This window comes from Hippichthys cyanospilos, chromosome 12 (assembly GCF_059441005.1).
Source record: "Hippichthys cyanospilos isolate Australia breed blue-spotted pipefish chromosome 12, RoL_Hcya_1.0, whole genome shotgun sequence".
In the NCBI taxonomy this organism is placed as follows: Eukaryota; Metazoa; Chordata; class Actinopteri; order Syngnathiformes; family Syngnathidae; genus Hippichthys; species Hippichthys cyanospilos.
In genome coordinates this window covers 17,803,964-17,819,519 of record NC_142380.1, presented here as the reverse complement: position 1 = coordinate 17,819,519, position 15,556 = coordinate 17,803,964, and the positions used below count along the sequence as shown (strand labels likewise).

The following is a 15,556-nucleotide window of genomic DNA, read 5'->3' as shown; positions in this document are numbered from 1 at the left end:
TGACTTTGAGGGCTTTTGATGAATTCACATTCAACTGTCAAAAAATAAAGCATTGAAACTTCAAATCGTTTTATTGTTGCAATATCATTTTCAGCATTTGTGTCTACACGCGCGCATATTGCCTCGCACTTGTCTAATTTCCGCCCTACCCCCTTCCCTCCATAACCGCAACAGTATGTTATTCGATATACGATGAAGAAATAGATCTAAAATTACCGTAATTTTGTCATTTTAATAACACACACCATGTGTTTTAATTGGACAGACATGCTATGTGTAACCACTAGTCAGGGGTAGACTTATACTCACATTTTTGTAAAATTCACCCACATTTAAGAAAAAAAAAAGGAGGGGGGGTCAACTTATATGCAAGTTTAACTTGTACACAAAGAAATATGGTGTATGTCTCCATTCACCTAACATTGTGTGTTGTTACAAATGTTAAAGTTGTGATCTGTTGAGATCTTCTAACTCGAGTATCCGATCCAGTTGTGCAGTATATACAGGTCTCCTGTCTGAAAGTTTTTTTTGTGTCTCATAATACTCTTTCTCTGTTGATTCCAACTATTTTCAGTCTTCAGAGAAAACTGTGATAATACATTTTGAAGGGAGTGTATGAAACTTGTTGAATAACATATGTTTCCCCGATAAAGCTCTGTAGGTACAAGTATATGGATACGACTGAAAAACTGCCCACTGAGGCATGGTTCCCTTGCACGGCTCATTCTGACACAAGTAATGACCTAGAACATCCATTTTGGCTGAAGGTAAGCATGTTAATGGACATGTTGTAACTATTCTTTTTATGTATGCACATGGGTGGTTATATTTTGTTTTTAACAAGTTTATCCTTTTTTATGTCATACAAGTCAAACAAATCTGTTTCCAGATCGTTTGGTTTGTGCTATTTTGTATTTTTGTTCCAAAGTTTTATTGATCTAGTTTAGGACATTTTGTTTTCACCGTTTCTTTTCGTTTTGCTTTGCACAAGTCTAATCATGGAGTGAAAATGAATGTCACATTGAAGCCTGAAAACATTGTAGCACCTGCTTGCATATTTTACGTTTAATTTTTTCTCCATATTAGAATAAATAATAAGTGGCCTTCCTAATTCCTGTCAGCATTAATGGGCAAATTTGTGATTGGTGTTTATCACTATGGCCACAGTTGCAATGCGTGCATTGGCATGAAGGGTCCGTATAAGAAAGGGTAACACAAACATCATTTTGGTGGAGTTTCAAAAAGATATAGGCGTGTTTAACAATTGTGTTGAGTCTGAATTGTTTTCATATGAGTGCAACTCTTAATTATGTTGATTTAACAAATTGAAAACATGTAAGTGCAAGGTATTTTGCATACAGCTTTTGTTTGCACAACTATGACCACGCAAGACGCGACTTCACATCTTTGCATGAACCTCTCCTTTGGATTCGTGGATCTGATCCTTTGCTTTTGTGGATCTGGATATTCAAATTAATATGGTGTCACACCAAGCTACCAGGCAAAGTCGGTTGATCTGCAAGTCGTCAGCGCCACCAGTACTCATGCACGCATACGTCTTTTTGTCAGAGATCTTATCCCATATATCAACAGATGATAGTTTGCAATGTGAATGTCCATTTTATTTGTAAATTATTTGATGAAATTGGACTGACAGGCTTATGACCGTAGCTTGCATGCTGATGACATGTAACTCCAAATCCATATATTTTTTGAAAATCGTTAATATAAATTACAAATTGGTGCGTCATTTTTTTTAGATTAACTGCCACATAACAACAAAATAAGTAACCAATAGATTACATAAAAATCTTTAATTGTTGTTAATTAATCTTCATTTCATGATAGGATTCAACTTCAGCGTTCAATTGCAATTCAAAGGAAAGTTTTTTCCAAACTAACTGCAGTGCTTGTTTCTGCCAGCAGAGGCCACTAGCTGTTATAGAACCTTCTCCAAATTACACCAATTTCCAGTAAATTGATCCTAAATGGCCCACAAAAGCGTCATTTGAACATTACTAATAATGTACACACATTATTCTTAAGAATGAAGCCTGAGCTATTGAAGGCCTCTGTTTGGCGTTCAGTTCACGTTCAATTAGGCCATTTTTCTCCTTCACGCATGCACGGTGCACGGATGACTCGCAGATGGACTGACTTTGCCTGGTTGCTTAGCGTGACGTCATCTCAATTTGCATATTCAACTTAAATCCAAAGGCTCAGATCCACGAATGCAAAGGATCGACTCCATGAATCCAAAGGAGCGATTCATTCAAAGATGTTAAGTGGTGTCTCGAGAGGTCGTTGTCGTGCAAACGAGTTGTATTGAAAATGCCTTGCACTCACAAGTTTTCAGTTCGTAAACTCAACACAGTTAAGTCATACTCATACAAAAACTATGCAAACTCACCGCAATTTAGAGGTGTACTCATACAAATTTTCAAACACGCATACATCTTTTTGACAGCCATCTTACTCCATACGTTTTGAGGCAGATATTTTCAGTCAACCTATTTTTAATGCGGACTTACCCAGCTTGGTTGACTTTTTTCCCACATCCCTAAAAACGTACAGCTTGTTGTGATTGAATATTTACTGCGGTGACTGTAAAATCCCAATAGATACTGATAATCCTCAAAGTGAGGCTTGATTATGCTTTGAAATTTTTCTTTTGTCTCAGTTTACCGAGCAGGCAAAAGTTTTATTGGGGTTCCTCGACAAATGCTTTGAATTGCATTCGACTTTTCTGCTTAAAAATTTAAAATGAAAATCAAAGAATGATTTCACGACGTCTCACTTCTTCATCTATTCTGACCAAGAAGGGCATACCCTGCAATGAATGTAATATGAGAATTATTACTACTACTATTGTAGGTAGGATTTGCCCATTCTGGAGTGGCAGCTTCTGTCATGTTATATCTGGCTTCAGATGGCTCATGGAGCGGGGATCACTGTCAGAGGACTGCTACAATTTTGCTTTCTGATACGACTGGAAAGAATCATTCATTAGGTACCATGACTTTTAAGAACATGTTTGTAATCATTAGTTTATATACAGTATATGTTTATATAGTTATGTTATTAGCATTACAAAATCACTGTCCCATGAAAATTGCATGTCACAAGAAATGAATAATTATTTGAGAGTGTTATGTATATGCTACTGTTTCTATTTAAGGCACACATAACCTCTCATGCCATCGGAACCCATTGGTCGTTAACGTGACCCATGACCTCTCTCAGCCTTTCTTCCTGACCTCATCCATTATCCTCCTCTTCTCCTCCCCATCTGTGGCAATTGGGGGCATAGCCCTGAGGACGTCCTGCCACTTCAGCACCTTCGCCGTGACTGGGTGCGCATCAGAGGGTGGGCTCTCCCACAGCTACCCACGTACAATATACTACCAAACAATATGAATTTATTGTAACTGAAGATCAAACATAAACATATTTGGCTTATCAAGATGTTGCAAGTGACTTATACTATACAGTAGGTGGAAGTGTAGATTCTAATTTACTCTCTCTTTTTGTGCCTCTGCTTCTGTCTTGCAATCCTGCAATAGTTGTTTGAGACAGACATGTCAAATGGACAACTGCGCACCCCCGCAAATAGAGCATTCTTCTGTCAGGTAGACATTTTGTAGTAAAATTAAATTGTGGTTGCAAAATGATCAAAATAAAATTTGTCTTTGTAGGTGTGTAGGAGGTGGGCAGTCATCTCATTGCACTGTTCAATGTCACTTTGGTTTCAGCGTCACAGTCCTTAACGGGAGGCAAATTCCACCGCACCAGGTAAAATTAATAACCTCTCATGCGTGTCAGTGTTACCTGCTGGCTCTATACTGTTATCCAGTGGTCCCCAACCTTTTTATCACCATGGACGAGTCACTTGGAGTGGGGCGGCTCAAATTGTACAAAAATGTATGCAAATTACATTGATTAAGTCAGTCATATAACTGAATTACAAATGCTATTCATTTAAATACAAAGTGTTCCCCACACTTTTTTTGCCCAAAAATGAAGGCCAAAAGTATGGGTGCGTCCAATATTGATCCAAGGTTGATCTGTCAGCCACATCAGCAGAATTTTGACGCACTGATTAACCTTTTATATCAGCCGTATTCTTTCTTACAATAATTACTGTAATGGGACGAGCTAGGAGGCTTAAGCCAGTTAGCTGTTTGCAGCTAACAGCACCTCGTGTTAGCTTAGATTGTTACAGTTAGAGAACACGGAAATGTATTCCATTTGACTCGTTTATTAATTGCAGTTCTTTTGGCATAAACACACAATCATAAACTTGGAGAAACACGGATGATTCTCAACTTCGGGTATTTATAGTAAAATGAACTTGAGCCGCATCGCGAAGAAAAGGAAACTCACCTACTTTGAGTGCATTCAACATTACCTTGGCGAGGCGACCTCTCACTATGTGGGAAATCTGATACACACTTAACTTAACGTGCAGCAAATATATATGACCACAAGAAAATATGAAGAGTTTAGGAAGATGAGATCCATTCTGTTTTGCCATAGTTTTTTCATTGTTGCCAAACTGTTGGTGTGTCTTGTTCACAGCAACAAAGAAAATAACAGAATTTGACCCTAAAATTAAGGATGTGTCCTATACACAAGTGCGTCTTGTATTTGGTGAGTTACAGTAACAGGTTCCGGTTAAATATATAGTGACATATCTCGTGTCAAAACCAAGGCGCCGGCCCGATCTGGCCCGCCACGTCATTTTATGTGGCCCGCGATATTCTGATTCTGAAAGTCTTCAGCTTTTAGAATTTTGGAGGAAAAAAATAAAACAACCATTATTTACTTCCTAATCTCTCTTTTCAACAGTTTTTTTTTACCAGTCTCTGATTTCAAAACTAGCTAAGTGTTTGACAGACACACCTAAAATGTATTTGATTTACAGTCATTCCGGCCCTCTCACAGGAACTATAACTACAATTTGGCCCACAATAAAAATGAGTTTGACACCCCTGGACAAAATAATCAAGGCCTTTGATGATGACATGGATTACCTGGGTCTATTTGACAAATTTCAAACTAACTACATTTTTAAAAAGATATTAAACTGGTTGAATTGAATGCATTTTTGAAGAGTCATGAATGCATTCACAATTTAATATAAAAAAAAATTCAAATTAAGACAAATATACTGTATATATTTTTTCATCGACAACCCAAATTATTTCACCGACGCCCTGCAGTCAGGCCACATCCCTCTGGGGGTTTGCGGACCCCACTTTGAGAACCCCCGATTTCAAGAAATGTATCATTTAAAAAAAATGTTAAAAAATAATACATTATATGAGTGCTTTAGGAGTTTACAGGAGATACAAGGAACCTTGAGTCAGAATGTTCATTGTGGAATGATGTGATGTGATTTTATTGCATTATATACTGTAACATTCTATTTTTGATTGCTTTTATTTCTACTTGTTGTTGCTTCTTCCAGAGACAGACGGAGATGGAATGTTTTTATGGTTTATGGAATCGCGCAGTTAGTTGCCAGCCTGTTGACTGTGGCCTGCCTGATCAGTCTCATGTCTACCACGCCATATTCAGTTGTCCATGGGGAACGACCTATGGAAAACAATGCTCCTTTACTTGTGGCTCACCAGCCATACTTCAAGGTAAATCACCACCTTTTCAAATACTGTCTGATGAAGTTTGAAGTGAATAGTTTGCCCATTAAATAATAACATTCATTCAAAATACGAAACAAATATGAATAAATGAAAGCACAATACATACTAAATATGTTACACATGCTTCATTTACATTGGGTGACTACGTACATACAACGTTAGTTTTAACTTTGAAGTGAATTAATTGAATCGCGATCCAAACTTTAATATATATTTGTACACACGTTAGTGCTAATGAACAGGAGGAAAGCATTTGCTCCTTTTGTCTCGATGGTAATGGCACAGTCGAGCAGAAGCTTGCACTCGCTTTTGGCTTCATTCAATCAATCAGCAAAGGAGAACACAATTTTGCTTTTGTAACCGGATATAGATCACATTCTTTTTCTTGTTCGGTGCTTGCTGAACTGTGTTTTATTCAACACCATTCTCAGAAGATTGATCTGTCAGCCACATTAGCCTAGTTTTGACGCACAGATATGTATTTTTTATATCGGCTGTATTCCTACTTACAATTATTATTGTCACGGGACCAGCTAAAGGGTGGACGTCAGGTAGCTGTTAGCAGCAAGTGCCTGTTGCAGCTACCAGCTGCTCGTGTTAGCTGAGGTTGTTACGGCATTATTTAAAAAAAAAAAAAAAAAGAAGCGAGCAGTGTGAACCACCGTCTGAGTACATCCTTGTTCAAACAAAGGAATATTACTAAAACCAATAAAAGATGTCGGTATAAAAGTTAGGATGTCTCCAGCTGATTCAGTTAAGAGTGGCAAGGTGAGCAGAGTGCTTTGGTTCAAGAAAATGAAAAAGTATTCCATGTGACTCGTTTATGAATTGCAGTATTTTCACATATACACTAATCATAAACTTGGTGAAACATGGGTAATGCGCAACTTCAGGTATTTATGGTAAGATCAGCGGTGGACCGTCAGGGCCAGCTAGGCCTTCTTTGCTGGCCTAGTATAACTTGACATTATAGTAACCATAATAAACTATCATAATTATAATAACTATAAGAACAGTCAACATGATTTTAAATTTAATTTTGCTAAATATATATACTTTATAAATATAAATATTTAAATTAAATCTAAATATATATATATATATACAGTGGGCCCCCGTGTTACAAACTCGAATTGCTCGTATGACGGGCAATCCAAACCTATGTTAATTAGTGAATGCGTGCAGCGCGTGCAAAAACCTTAGGTAAAAACATCATGACTTTATACACATTAAAAATTAGTAACATAATCTACTGTACGGTTAAATTTAATAACATAAATATACAAAGGAAAAATGACATTTACCTTTGGGGCGACGTGACTTTAGCTGGTGGTGGATGGAGGCGGAGGGGAGCAGAGACGAACCCGCAGAATTTATTTTATTTTTTTCTTAAACGAGAACATATCACCGGCGATTTCCTTCTCTTTAATCCATAATAGAAGAAGCCTCTCCAGTTTGTTGTCGACCAAGGTCCGTCCCCTGACAAGGAAAGTCTTGCCCTTAGAAGACTTGCTTGCTATCATATCTTCCTTGTTATTGAGAATTGTACATATTGCCGAGCGGTTACGGCCATACTCACTAGCAAGGTTAACTATGTGTGCGCCTCCTTCGTATGTTTTTATTATCTCCTACTTCGTTTCTATTGTCATCATCCTCTTACTTGTTCCTTTACCGCCACTTGCAATTTTAGAAGCCATGTCTAACAGATAAAGTTTGCAATGTCTTTACAACACACCAACCAGCTGTGCCATCAAGCTAGATGAAGGCCTTCGGCCAATAGCATATCGGCATTTCTGTGATTGACGTGACGCCGGCCAATAGCATATCCGCATCACCGTGACTGAGACAGTGACTGTGACCTTAATCGACCAATAGCATATCGGCATCTCCGTGACTGAGACCGTGACTGAGACGGTATAAGACCAATAGCATATCGGCATTTCCGTGACATGCAAGAAAAGTTATTTTTGTTGATGCAGCAAAGCGAAAAAATAGTGCGGACACACTGACCGGCATGTTGGATGGTTCGTCAGACAAAAGGTTTGTGCGTAAGAGGGGGACAAAATAACGCCGCGGTCCACGTCGTAAGATGAAAAATACGTAAAACAGGGAGTTTGTAAACCGGGGGCCCACTGTATGTTATAAATAAAATTATTCTCCATTCTCTTTTCGTGTCCATATGATTACACTTCTCCTAAGTGCTGTAGTTTTAGTGCAGAGATTTTAGCCAATTAGAATTCAGCTAATGTGTGTCACCGGGACAGACTTCATGGCAGCGCTGGGCATTCACTTGAACAGTCGAAGGCTTCTGTGCAGTGTGCACTGATATATTGTGTAAGGGCCCATATTTTTGTTAAACAGCCATAATAGCCAATCGACCCATAAAAACGCCTTCAAGAAACCTCACATAGAACGTGACATAAATGGACGCTCATTGCAGAAAGGTGGTGCTATAATGAGCCACCGTGTTGGAAGTCGTTAAAGAAAAAAAAGATGTTGCTCAACCAGCTAACGTTAGCGTTAGCGTATATCGAAGCCAGACCCGCAGGCGCTTTTTTTTTTTTTTTTTAAACCCACAATTTTTTTTCTTTGAATCCACAATGGTCTCGACATGATGTCTTTTCATCTGTGAAGCCCTTTGAGACTTCGGTGATTCAAGGCTATACAAATAAAATTTGATTGATTGATTGATTGATTGATTGATTGATTGATTGATTGATTGATTGATTGATTGATTGATTGATTGATTGATTGAAATTGGACCGACACGACTTTCGGCATTGGCGTCCATGTCAAAACAAAAGGATGTATTATTGGAAATAAACGCAAAGACAAACTCTACAAGCAAGTAATGAAAGTCTTTCTGGGGAAAAAAGAAGAATGGATTTTGTACTGAAATAACTTGGGGACAGCCGTTTTGGGTGAATTAATATGTTTTTGTCATTTTATGTCATTCGTATTCAGTTGTCATGTTTGGGTGGGTTTAGTTCTTGTGCGTTTGTAGGGTTTTGTTCATGTTTTTGTTACACACGCGTCTGCCCTGATTGTCTGCGTTCTCATAAGTTTGATTTGGACCACCGATCTGGTGATACTTTGTCCAGTTTTGCTCCTGGTTCGGTCCTGCCTCATATCCTTGTTAGAACTTCCTTTTTTGAGCCACATATTTCTCAGTTTTCCTGCATTCTTTGGGTCCCCTTCCTTCCTCCTCCCAACCCACCATGCCCAGACGTGACACTTATATTAAATTGCCATTTGTAATTTAGCGTACAATCTTGTTAAAGCTTGCCTGCTCTTCATGAACTTTATAAAGCTTCGTGGACAGCTAATTTGAAATTATTATCACTAATTCTAAGTTTTGGCACGTAGAATGATTAATTTTAATTACTGATGATGGTTTATTGATGTTTAAATGCTCTGAAAAATAGCCTGTGTAGCCCAGTAATGCATACGTCCAATCACTGAAGGCCTAAGTGTGAAATGCACGGACCACCACTGGGTAAGATGAACTCAATGAAATAGTAATTATAGTAATTTTAAACATTTGCTTTTTAATTTAAGCCTGTAAAATAAATGTGTTGTGCAAGATTGTGTATAGTATGAAGCTTGTGAAACCATGATTCTGAAATGCGTGCTTAGCTTTCGCAAAGAGGCGAAAATGTTGCTAAGTACAATACACTGACACCTTCTCTCTTAATTGTAACTCTTGCATCCTTATGTTCTAGCACTCAGCTAGCTTTCATTAAAGACGTGGCCATTGGTTATTTTGTTTGTTTTTGTGTGTCATATGCGTGGGCTTGCTGTTCCAGAATGGGCTGCATATGGGCGCAGCGCGCCTATGACATAGTGCAGTATTGAAGCCGACAGGAAGGGGATTGATTTCTTCTTTTTATTACTATCAATTTGGGAAATTTTAAATTGATTTAAATTGTGGTATATGAAAATCCAGTTTCTTATGTGAAACGATTTTTTGGCGCACTCCTAGTATTGGGTGTTTGATTCCTAATTTTACATTTTATGTTTTACAGTTCACGCAAAATACTATTTAGTCTTTCAACCTGTTATTTTCCCCCCTCTGAATTACCCATTTTCAGCTTTGAATATTCAGTACTTTCTTGAGATGATAGGAATGAACAAATATGATGCACGTTTACTTGCCTGTGGTCGACAAGCCACAGTGAATGCTCAAATGTCATTGTGGAGTCAGCAGTACGACCCCAGTTTTTGTGTTCTGAAAACATTGTGCAGAAATAATTTGATTTGTGGCTTTTGGGTACATATTTTTGGAGGCCATCCTGCATTCACCAGACTGGTGTACTTGTCAAGCGTCACAAGAAATATGTAGACTCAAGTACAACTAATAAATTTGACTTATACCTGTGCCAGCATGTCAAAACATTTTATTTTCAAGTATTAGAACAAATACATGTACTATCAACTTTGAATGTTCATAATCTACACTTATACATAGCATTCATATACCATGCAAGGCTAATGAAATATATTATTTTTGCATGTTGCAAAGTACAGTATTTAGTTTTCCCCTCTATTATCACAGGACGAAGCCTTAAAGGAAAACAAGTATGCTGTCTGAGACAAATTAGTCCATGATGTGACCTACATGTCCTGTAATATTTTTTTCAAGTTTGATTTTACTGAATTTTGGTTCCTGTCTTAAATTTTTGAAAATCCAAACATTTTTCTTTGACATACAATGGTCACCATCAATCAGTGCCCCTTTAAATAATGATTTTTCTACCTCTTACAATTTCCTCCTACTTTGTCTTAAGAATAATAAAAATGAAGTTGAAATGACAGTTGCTACGCAGTGAGAACCCATTGAGTACACAACATGCGTAAACATTAATCCTTGTTCACTTTTGATTATTTTTGGGTCATTTTCTTTCACAACATTCTCACAGTATTTTAGTCAAGGGTTAGGGATAACGAAGTGGTTGTGTAATGTTGAACTTTGATATGCTGTCAGCATTTGGGTGAAATTTCAGCTCCCTAGTATTTTTTTCAATGCTGCGTTATAAAGCATTCCACATTATCTGATGGCGAATTCAGCAAAGCTGAGCCATTTTCGTCACTTGAGTGGATTCCGATTTGGATTCACTGGCATAAGCAGAGAACCAAGGGAAGCACTAATTTAAAAGCATATTGCTTCAGTTTATCGAGCAAACCACAAACTAACAAACTAATTCCTCACAAGCTTAGATGAGTTTGCATATTTCCAATGTTCAAATTGCATCCAGGAGAACGTGTCACATGTTAGCACACAAAAATCAAGTATTGGATTTACAAAAAAAAACAAAAAACACACACACAAGCCAGCACACATACCTAGTAAAGAGCCAAAATTTGTAAATTTGTTGTCAAATGTGAAAACGTGTCTGTTCCTATACAAACTGTTATTTTGCCATCATTTTTGTTCATGCTTTATTCAAGAGACGGTCTGGTCAGATGTTATAGATCCCACTAAACCAAAAAATATTAGTGTCAAAGACACTGTTGTGCAGAAAATACATTTTTCACAGAACGCTCATGTTGTCCAAAGCAGCTTGGTCTCAGTTAAATGACCTATTTTCAAACGGTGATTCCTAAAGAACGGAATGAGGTAGAATCTTACTTTATTTTTCTAGGTAAAGAATGGAATCCACTCCTTTATATGGTACCAGAGCCACTCATGTCTACATAGACATAGCACACAATATTCTGTCGGCCTTGAAGGTTGAGTCAAAATGCTGGAAATCGGATGGCAATCTCGGGTTGCCTTTCGGATAACGCTAATATTTAGTGTAGGTTGAATCGAGGACTTGGAGCAGAGTCGCTGACAGTGTAGTGGTTTAGTTGCTTGACTTTGGTGCAAGCTGTGTGGGCTCAGTTCGATCTCAGTGTTTTTATGTCTTTGTATGTGCCCTGTGACTGACTGGTGACCACTCCAGGGTGTAATCAATATCAAGGAAGCTGCGTCAAGCGTTTGACTCCTCTGAACACTACCAGTATAAAAATGGATAGTGGATGTATAAATGTGTCTGTGAATAGGTGAATGTGTGCCTAGGTAAAGCGCCTTGAAGGTGCTCATAATTTACCATTTAATCAAAGAAAGCACAAAATTACCCAAAACACAAGGCTCTTTGAAGACTCTAACTTGTCCATAGGTGTATGTGAGGAGTAGTTGTTCGTACAATGGTTGGATGGATAATATTATTAAGACGATTGTATATTGTGTTTTCTCTGGCCGCATGGAATAATGTTGTATATCAACCTGCAGTAGCAATCTCCTCAGAGATCATGAAGGAATATCGATTTCTTTCTGCATTTATAAGAGTCTGCTTGGGAGGGATTACCTATTACAGCAAACTGTCCTTTACTACCTTTGTTCCCTTTCTCTCTATTCACAGGAGACAATGACAGGTTGGTGTGTTTGGAGGATGGTCTGTGGTCTTTTCCAGAGGCTTACTGTAAGATCGAGTGCCCAGAGGTTCCAAACATCCCCAATGCCAAGCTGCTGACGACAGAGTGCCTGTCCTCAAGCCATGATGTTGGCGCCACCTGCAGTTTCATATGCAACCCAGGCTTCTATGTATTGGGGAGTCTAAAAAAGAAGACGTCAAGGTGAGTGAATGTTTTCGTACTTTTTTTGAGAGTAGCGCTTTGGCATTTCTAAATAATAAATACTCTACACCCTACATCAGGGGTCACCAACTGCGGTCCTCCAGCACATCTATCCAGCATTTTTTCAGTGTAGCCCTCCTCCAGCGAGTTACACTGAAAAAATGCTGGATAGGTGCCCTCTGTTGCCATCTACATGATGAATGCAATATTGTGTTAGTAAACGATTTCTATATTTTCTTTGGCTTCACAATTATTTTGAGTCGTAAAAATCCTGAATTGTGGGTTTAACATAATTGAACAACAGTAATCTTTCTCACTTAATGAAATAAATTTGATTTCCTTAAACATTTGTTTTGTAAACATTTACAATGGAATACACTAGTGATCTTACGAGAGATGCCAGGGATTCATAGTGTGTGTTTATTACTAGAAGGGGCGCTTCTCCAAAGCGTTAACTGAGGCTTGATTCATTTGAGGGAGGGGCTGAAAATGATGACGTCTGAAGCCTTGTTGCACCATGTGACTGATTCGGAAACCTGTTTGTTGATTTGGCGCATTGTTTAGCAAGCAATATGAAGGCTTCAGGAGCTGTATTCAAAATGTTTTTTTTTTTTTTTTTTTATAAATTGTTTTTGCTGGGGGAGTTTTGGTCAATTGCGAGTTTGGAAATGTAACAGCAGGATGAAGCCAGAGAGGGAGAGGACAATTTCTGTTTTGTAGGCACTTTGAGCGCTCCCAACAAAGTCAATAAATCTATTAGTATTTCAGGATTTAAAATATTTTATTTTAATTCAAACATATTCAACTTGTTCATGTATAACTTTATTTAGATTGTCCAAAAAAATCACTCAAAACACACAACTGTTCAAAAGCTTTTATTTCTGAATGAAAATTGATAAAATAATCACATTTTCTGACATCATTGCCCAGGCTACACAAGCATATTCACCACTCCTTTCCAAAATCCACATTTTTTTTCTGCCTGCAAGACTATGTTGACATTAAAACGGCAAAACCTGCCATATCACACACAGGATACTTTGGAACTCTGTATATACATAGTTTTTCAGGGAATTTATTTTAATAAATGTATTTTGCATAGAGACCCCAGAGATATAATAGACACAATCGGACCCCCGATCAGACTATATCAAGCCCTGGCTTGGCTCTCTCCCCTGTCTCCCACGTTTCTATGTCCTCTGCCTCCCGTGCCTCCCTTTTCATACCAGGTTTGGTCACCTGTCTGCCTTTGGTTGTCATTGAATAAACCAGTTACTCAGTATTGTCTGTCTCCATGCACACTTTGGTCCGCTCTCCATACCTTGTGATATCACAGTCTACCCATCTCCAGAATAGAATGTTTTTTTTTTTGTCAATCAGAAAAAACACTTTTTAAGTTTTAAGTATACACTACAGGCTCACATTACATTCCAATAAAATGTGTACCATTTTTAATACGAAGCTGCCAGTTGTACTCACTGGATAATTACGACAGCCAGAAAACAGCCAGAAAACAAAATCTTACTCTTTATGCCAGGTGTGTACCCTGCTCCGAATGAATTTAACAATCCTTGATTATATGTTTGTTTGAGTTGGAAGTTAATATGTGCTGTGAAGCTACATTTTTCTCACTGTACTGCCTTTATGGGCACAATAAATATTAACAAGCTTTAATTTTTATATGAAAGCATTGAAATGTAGATCCATTGTTTTTTTTCTTCATTGTATCAATTTTTTATGAAATAAGATAAAAAATAACTTCTTGTTAAGATCTGTTTGCAGTTTGGCATCTTTATGAGTTTCGCTTTTTCAAGCAATTGTGTAAATATTTTAATAGCCCCTAATGCTTTAATCAACGTGTGAAAGTGAACAGCAGCAACCGCTTTAAACAGGCTTCCTTGCCTTTAACACATGAGCCCATACAACATTATACTACTGTATAGCGCAGTGCCATGGACTGTTATAGCTCATAATGAAAATGTGTTTTACTGTCTTGGTGTGTTTTTGTTATTGAATCAGTAAAAATAATGGAACAAGTTGGGGGCGGTCATTGAGTGCACCTATATTTACTGTGCATATTGTACTATGTACTATATATCTCCTGTACATATAGTACTATGCGTGTGCACTCATGGCATCCTAATTTACTGTAATTTAGCTGAGCACAGTTACATTTTCACCTTCTTTATCTTGTTTTGGTTTTCATCGAATTTTCTTACATTTTTGTTGTTTTTAGGAAATACTTCAAGTCTGAGTGCCTAGAGAATGGGCAATGGGAGACTGATTCGTGTGAGCCCATATCTTGCCCAGCCTTACCTGATGTTTTCCAGGGCATGTATATATGCACCAAAGGCCTCTACTATGACACTCTTTGTACCCTGCAGTGTCCAGATAAGAGAGAAAATGTAAGTTAATGACTACAGCCGAACATTCACTGTATATGAAGAAAAATAAAGACACCATAGATACCTTACTATAGTAACTTGAATTAAATTAAATTAATTTAAGTTAAATAATTTGCGATCAAATCAGACAACTCCTGTTGCATTGATGTCAAGACATCCCCTCCCCCATCAAGGTACAGTGCCTGACAACCCTAAGAGATTCACAGGGCAGGAGGGAAGGCTAGGGCGGAAGGAAGGGTCGAAACCTGGGTAGATGGCCAAGACAACCTACTAGATTGCGGAGAGTAGGAGTGCAATGTGCAGTACATGGAAGTCCTCGATCAACGTGGGGTCCGAGATCTGGTGGGTCGGCGCCCAGGACAGCTCCTCAGGACTGCATCCCTCCCAATTCACCGGGTATTGGATGCATCTACCTTACAATGAAAGCCAAAGCCCCATCAATGAGGAGATGGAACAGCTGGAACTAGGCACTGGCTTCAATCTGAATAAATGGAAGCTTGGGTGAACATGCATTTCAATGAGGAGCCAGCAGTGTTGGTTGAGTGCGAGGGCCAACGAACAGAAGTTTTCTTTTCCATTGCAGGGAACAGTGGTTAGTAGCCATATATGCACCTTGAAGGAGTTTGAAACTGGAGATCATCAGGGGAACAGGGTATCTGTGAAGTGAAGTGAGATTAAAGGCTGGTCCCCAACCAAGAATATGTTCTGTCTTCTAGTAGATATGGGGATTGTGGAAGTGCAACGAAGCGAGGCCAAAGTAAAAATAAAATGTCCCCCCACCCAGCAATACAGGCGGAGACATGAGATACGGCAGTGCTCTTGTTCCTCTGGGCTCAAAGAGGCATGAAACAGCTGCATGGGTTTGGGATC

The 15,556-nt window shown here is 38.3% G+C and overlaps 1 protein-coding gene across 1 annotated transcript in view; it reads left to right on the top strand.

Annotated features, from left to right (window-relative positions):
• The window catches only part of pappa2 (pappalysin 2), a 66,692-nt gene that overhangs the window by 36,824 nt on the left and 14,312 nt on the right, over positions 1-15,556 (top strand). Inside the window, exons 15-22 of the mRNA XM_088429453.1 lie at positions 654-767; positions 2,875-3,010; positions 3,179-3,353; positions 3,564-3,629; positions 3,696-3,792; positions 5,471-5,648; positions 12,068-12,281; positions 14,518-14,686. Coding sequence (XP_088285579.1) covers positions 654-767; positions 2,875-3,010; positions 3,179-3,353; positions 3,564-3,629; positions 3,696-3,792; positions 5,471-5,648; positions 12,068-12,281; positions 14,518-14,686 — 1,149 coding nt within the window. The remainder of the gene's footprint in view (positions 1-653; positions 768-2,874; positions 3,011-3,178; positions 3,354-3,563; positions 3,630-3,695; positions 3,793-5,470; positions 5,649-12,067; positions 12,282-14,517; positions 14,687-15,556) is intronic.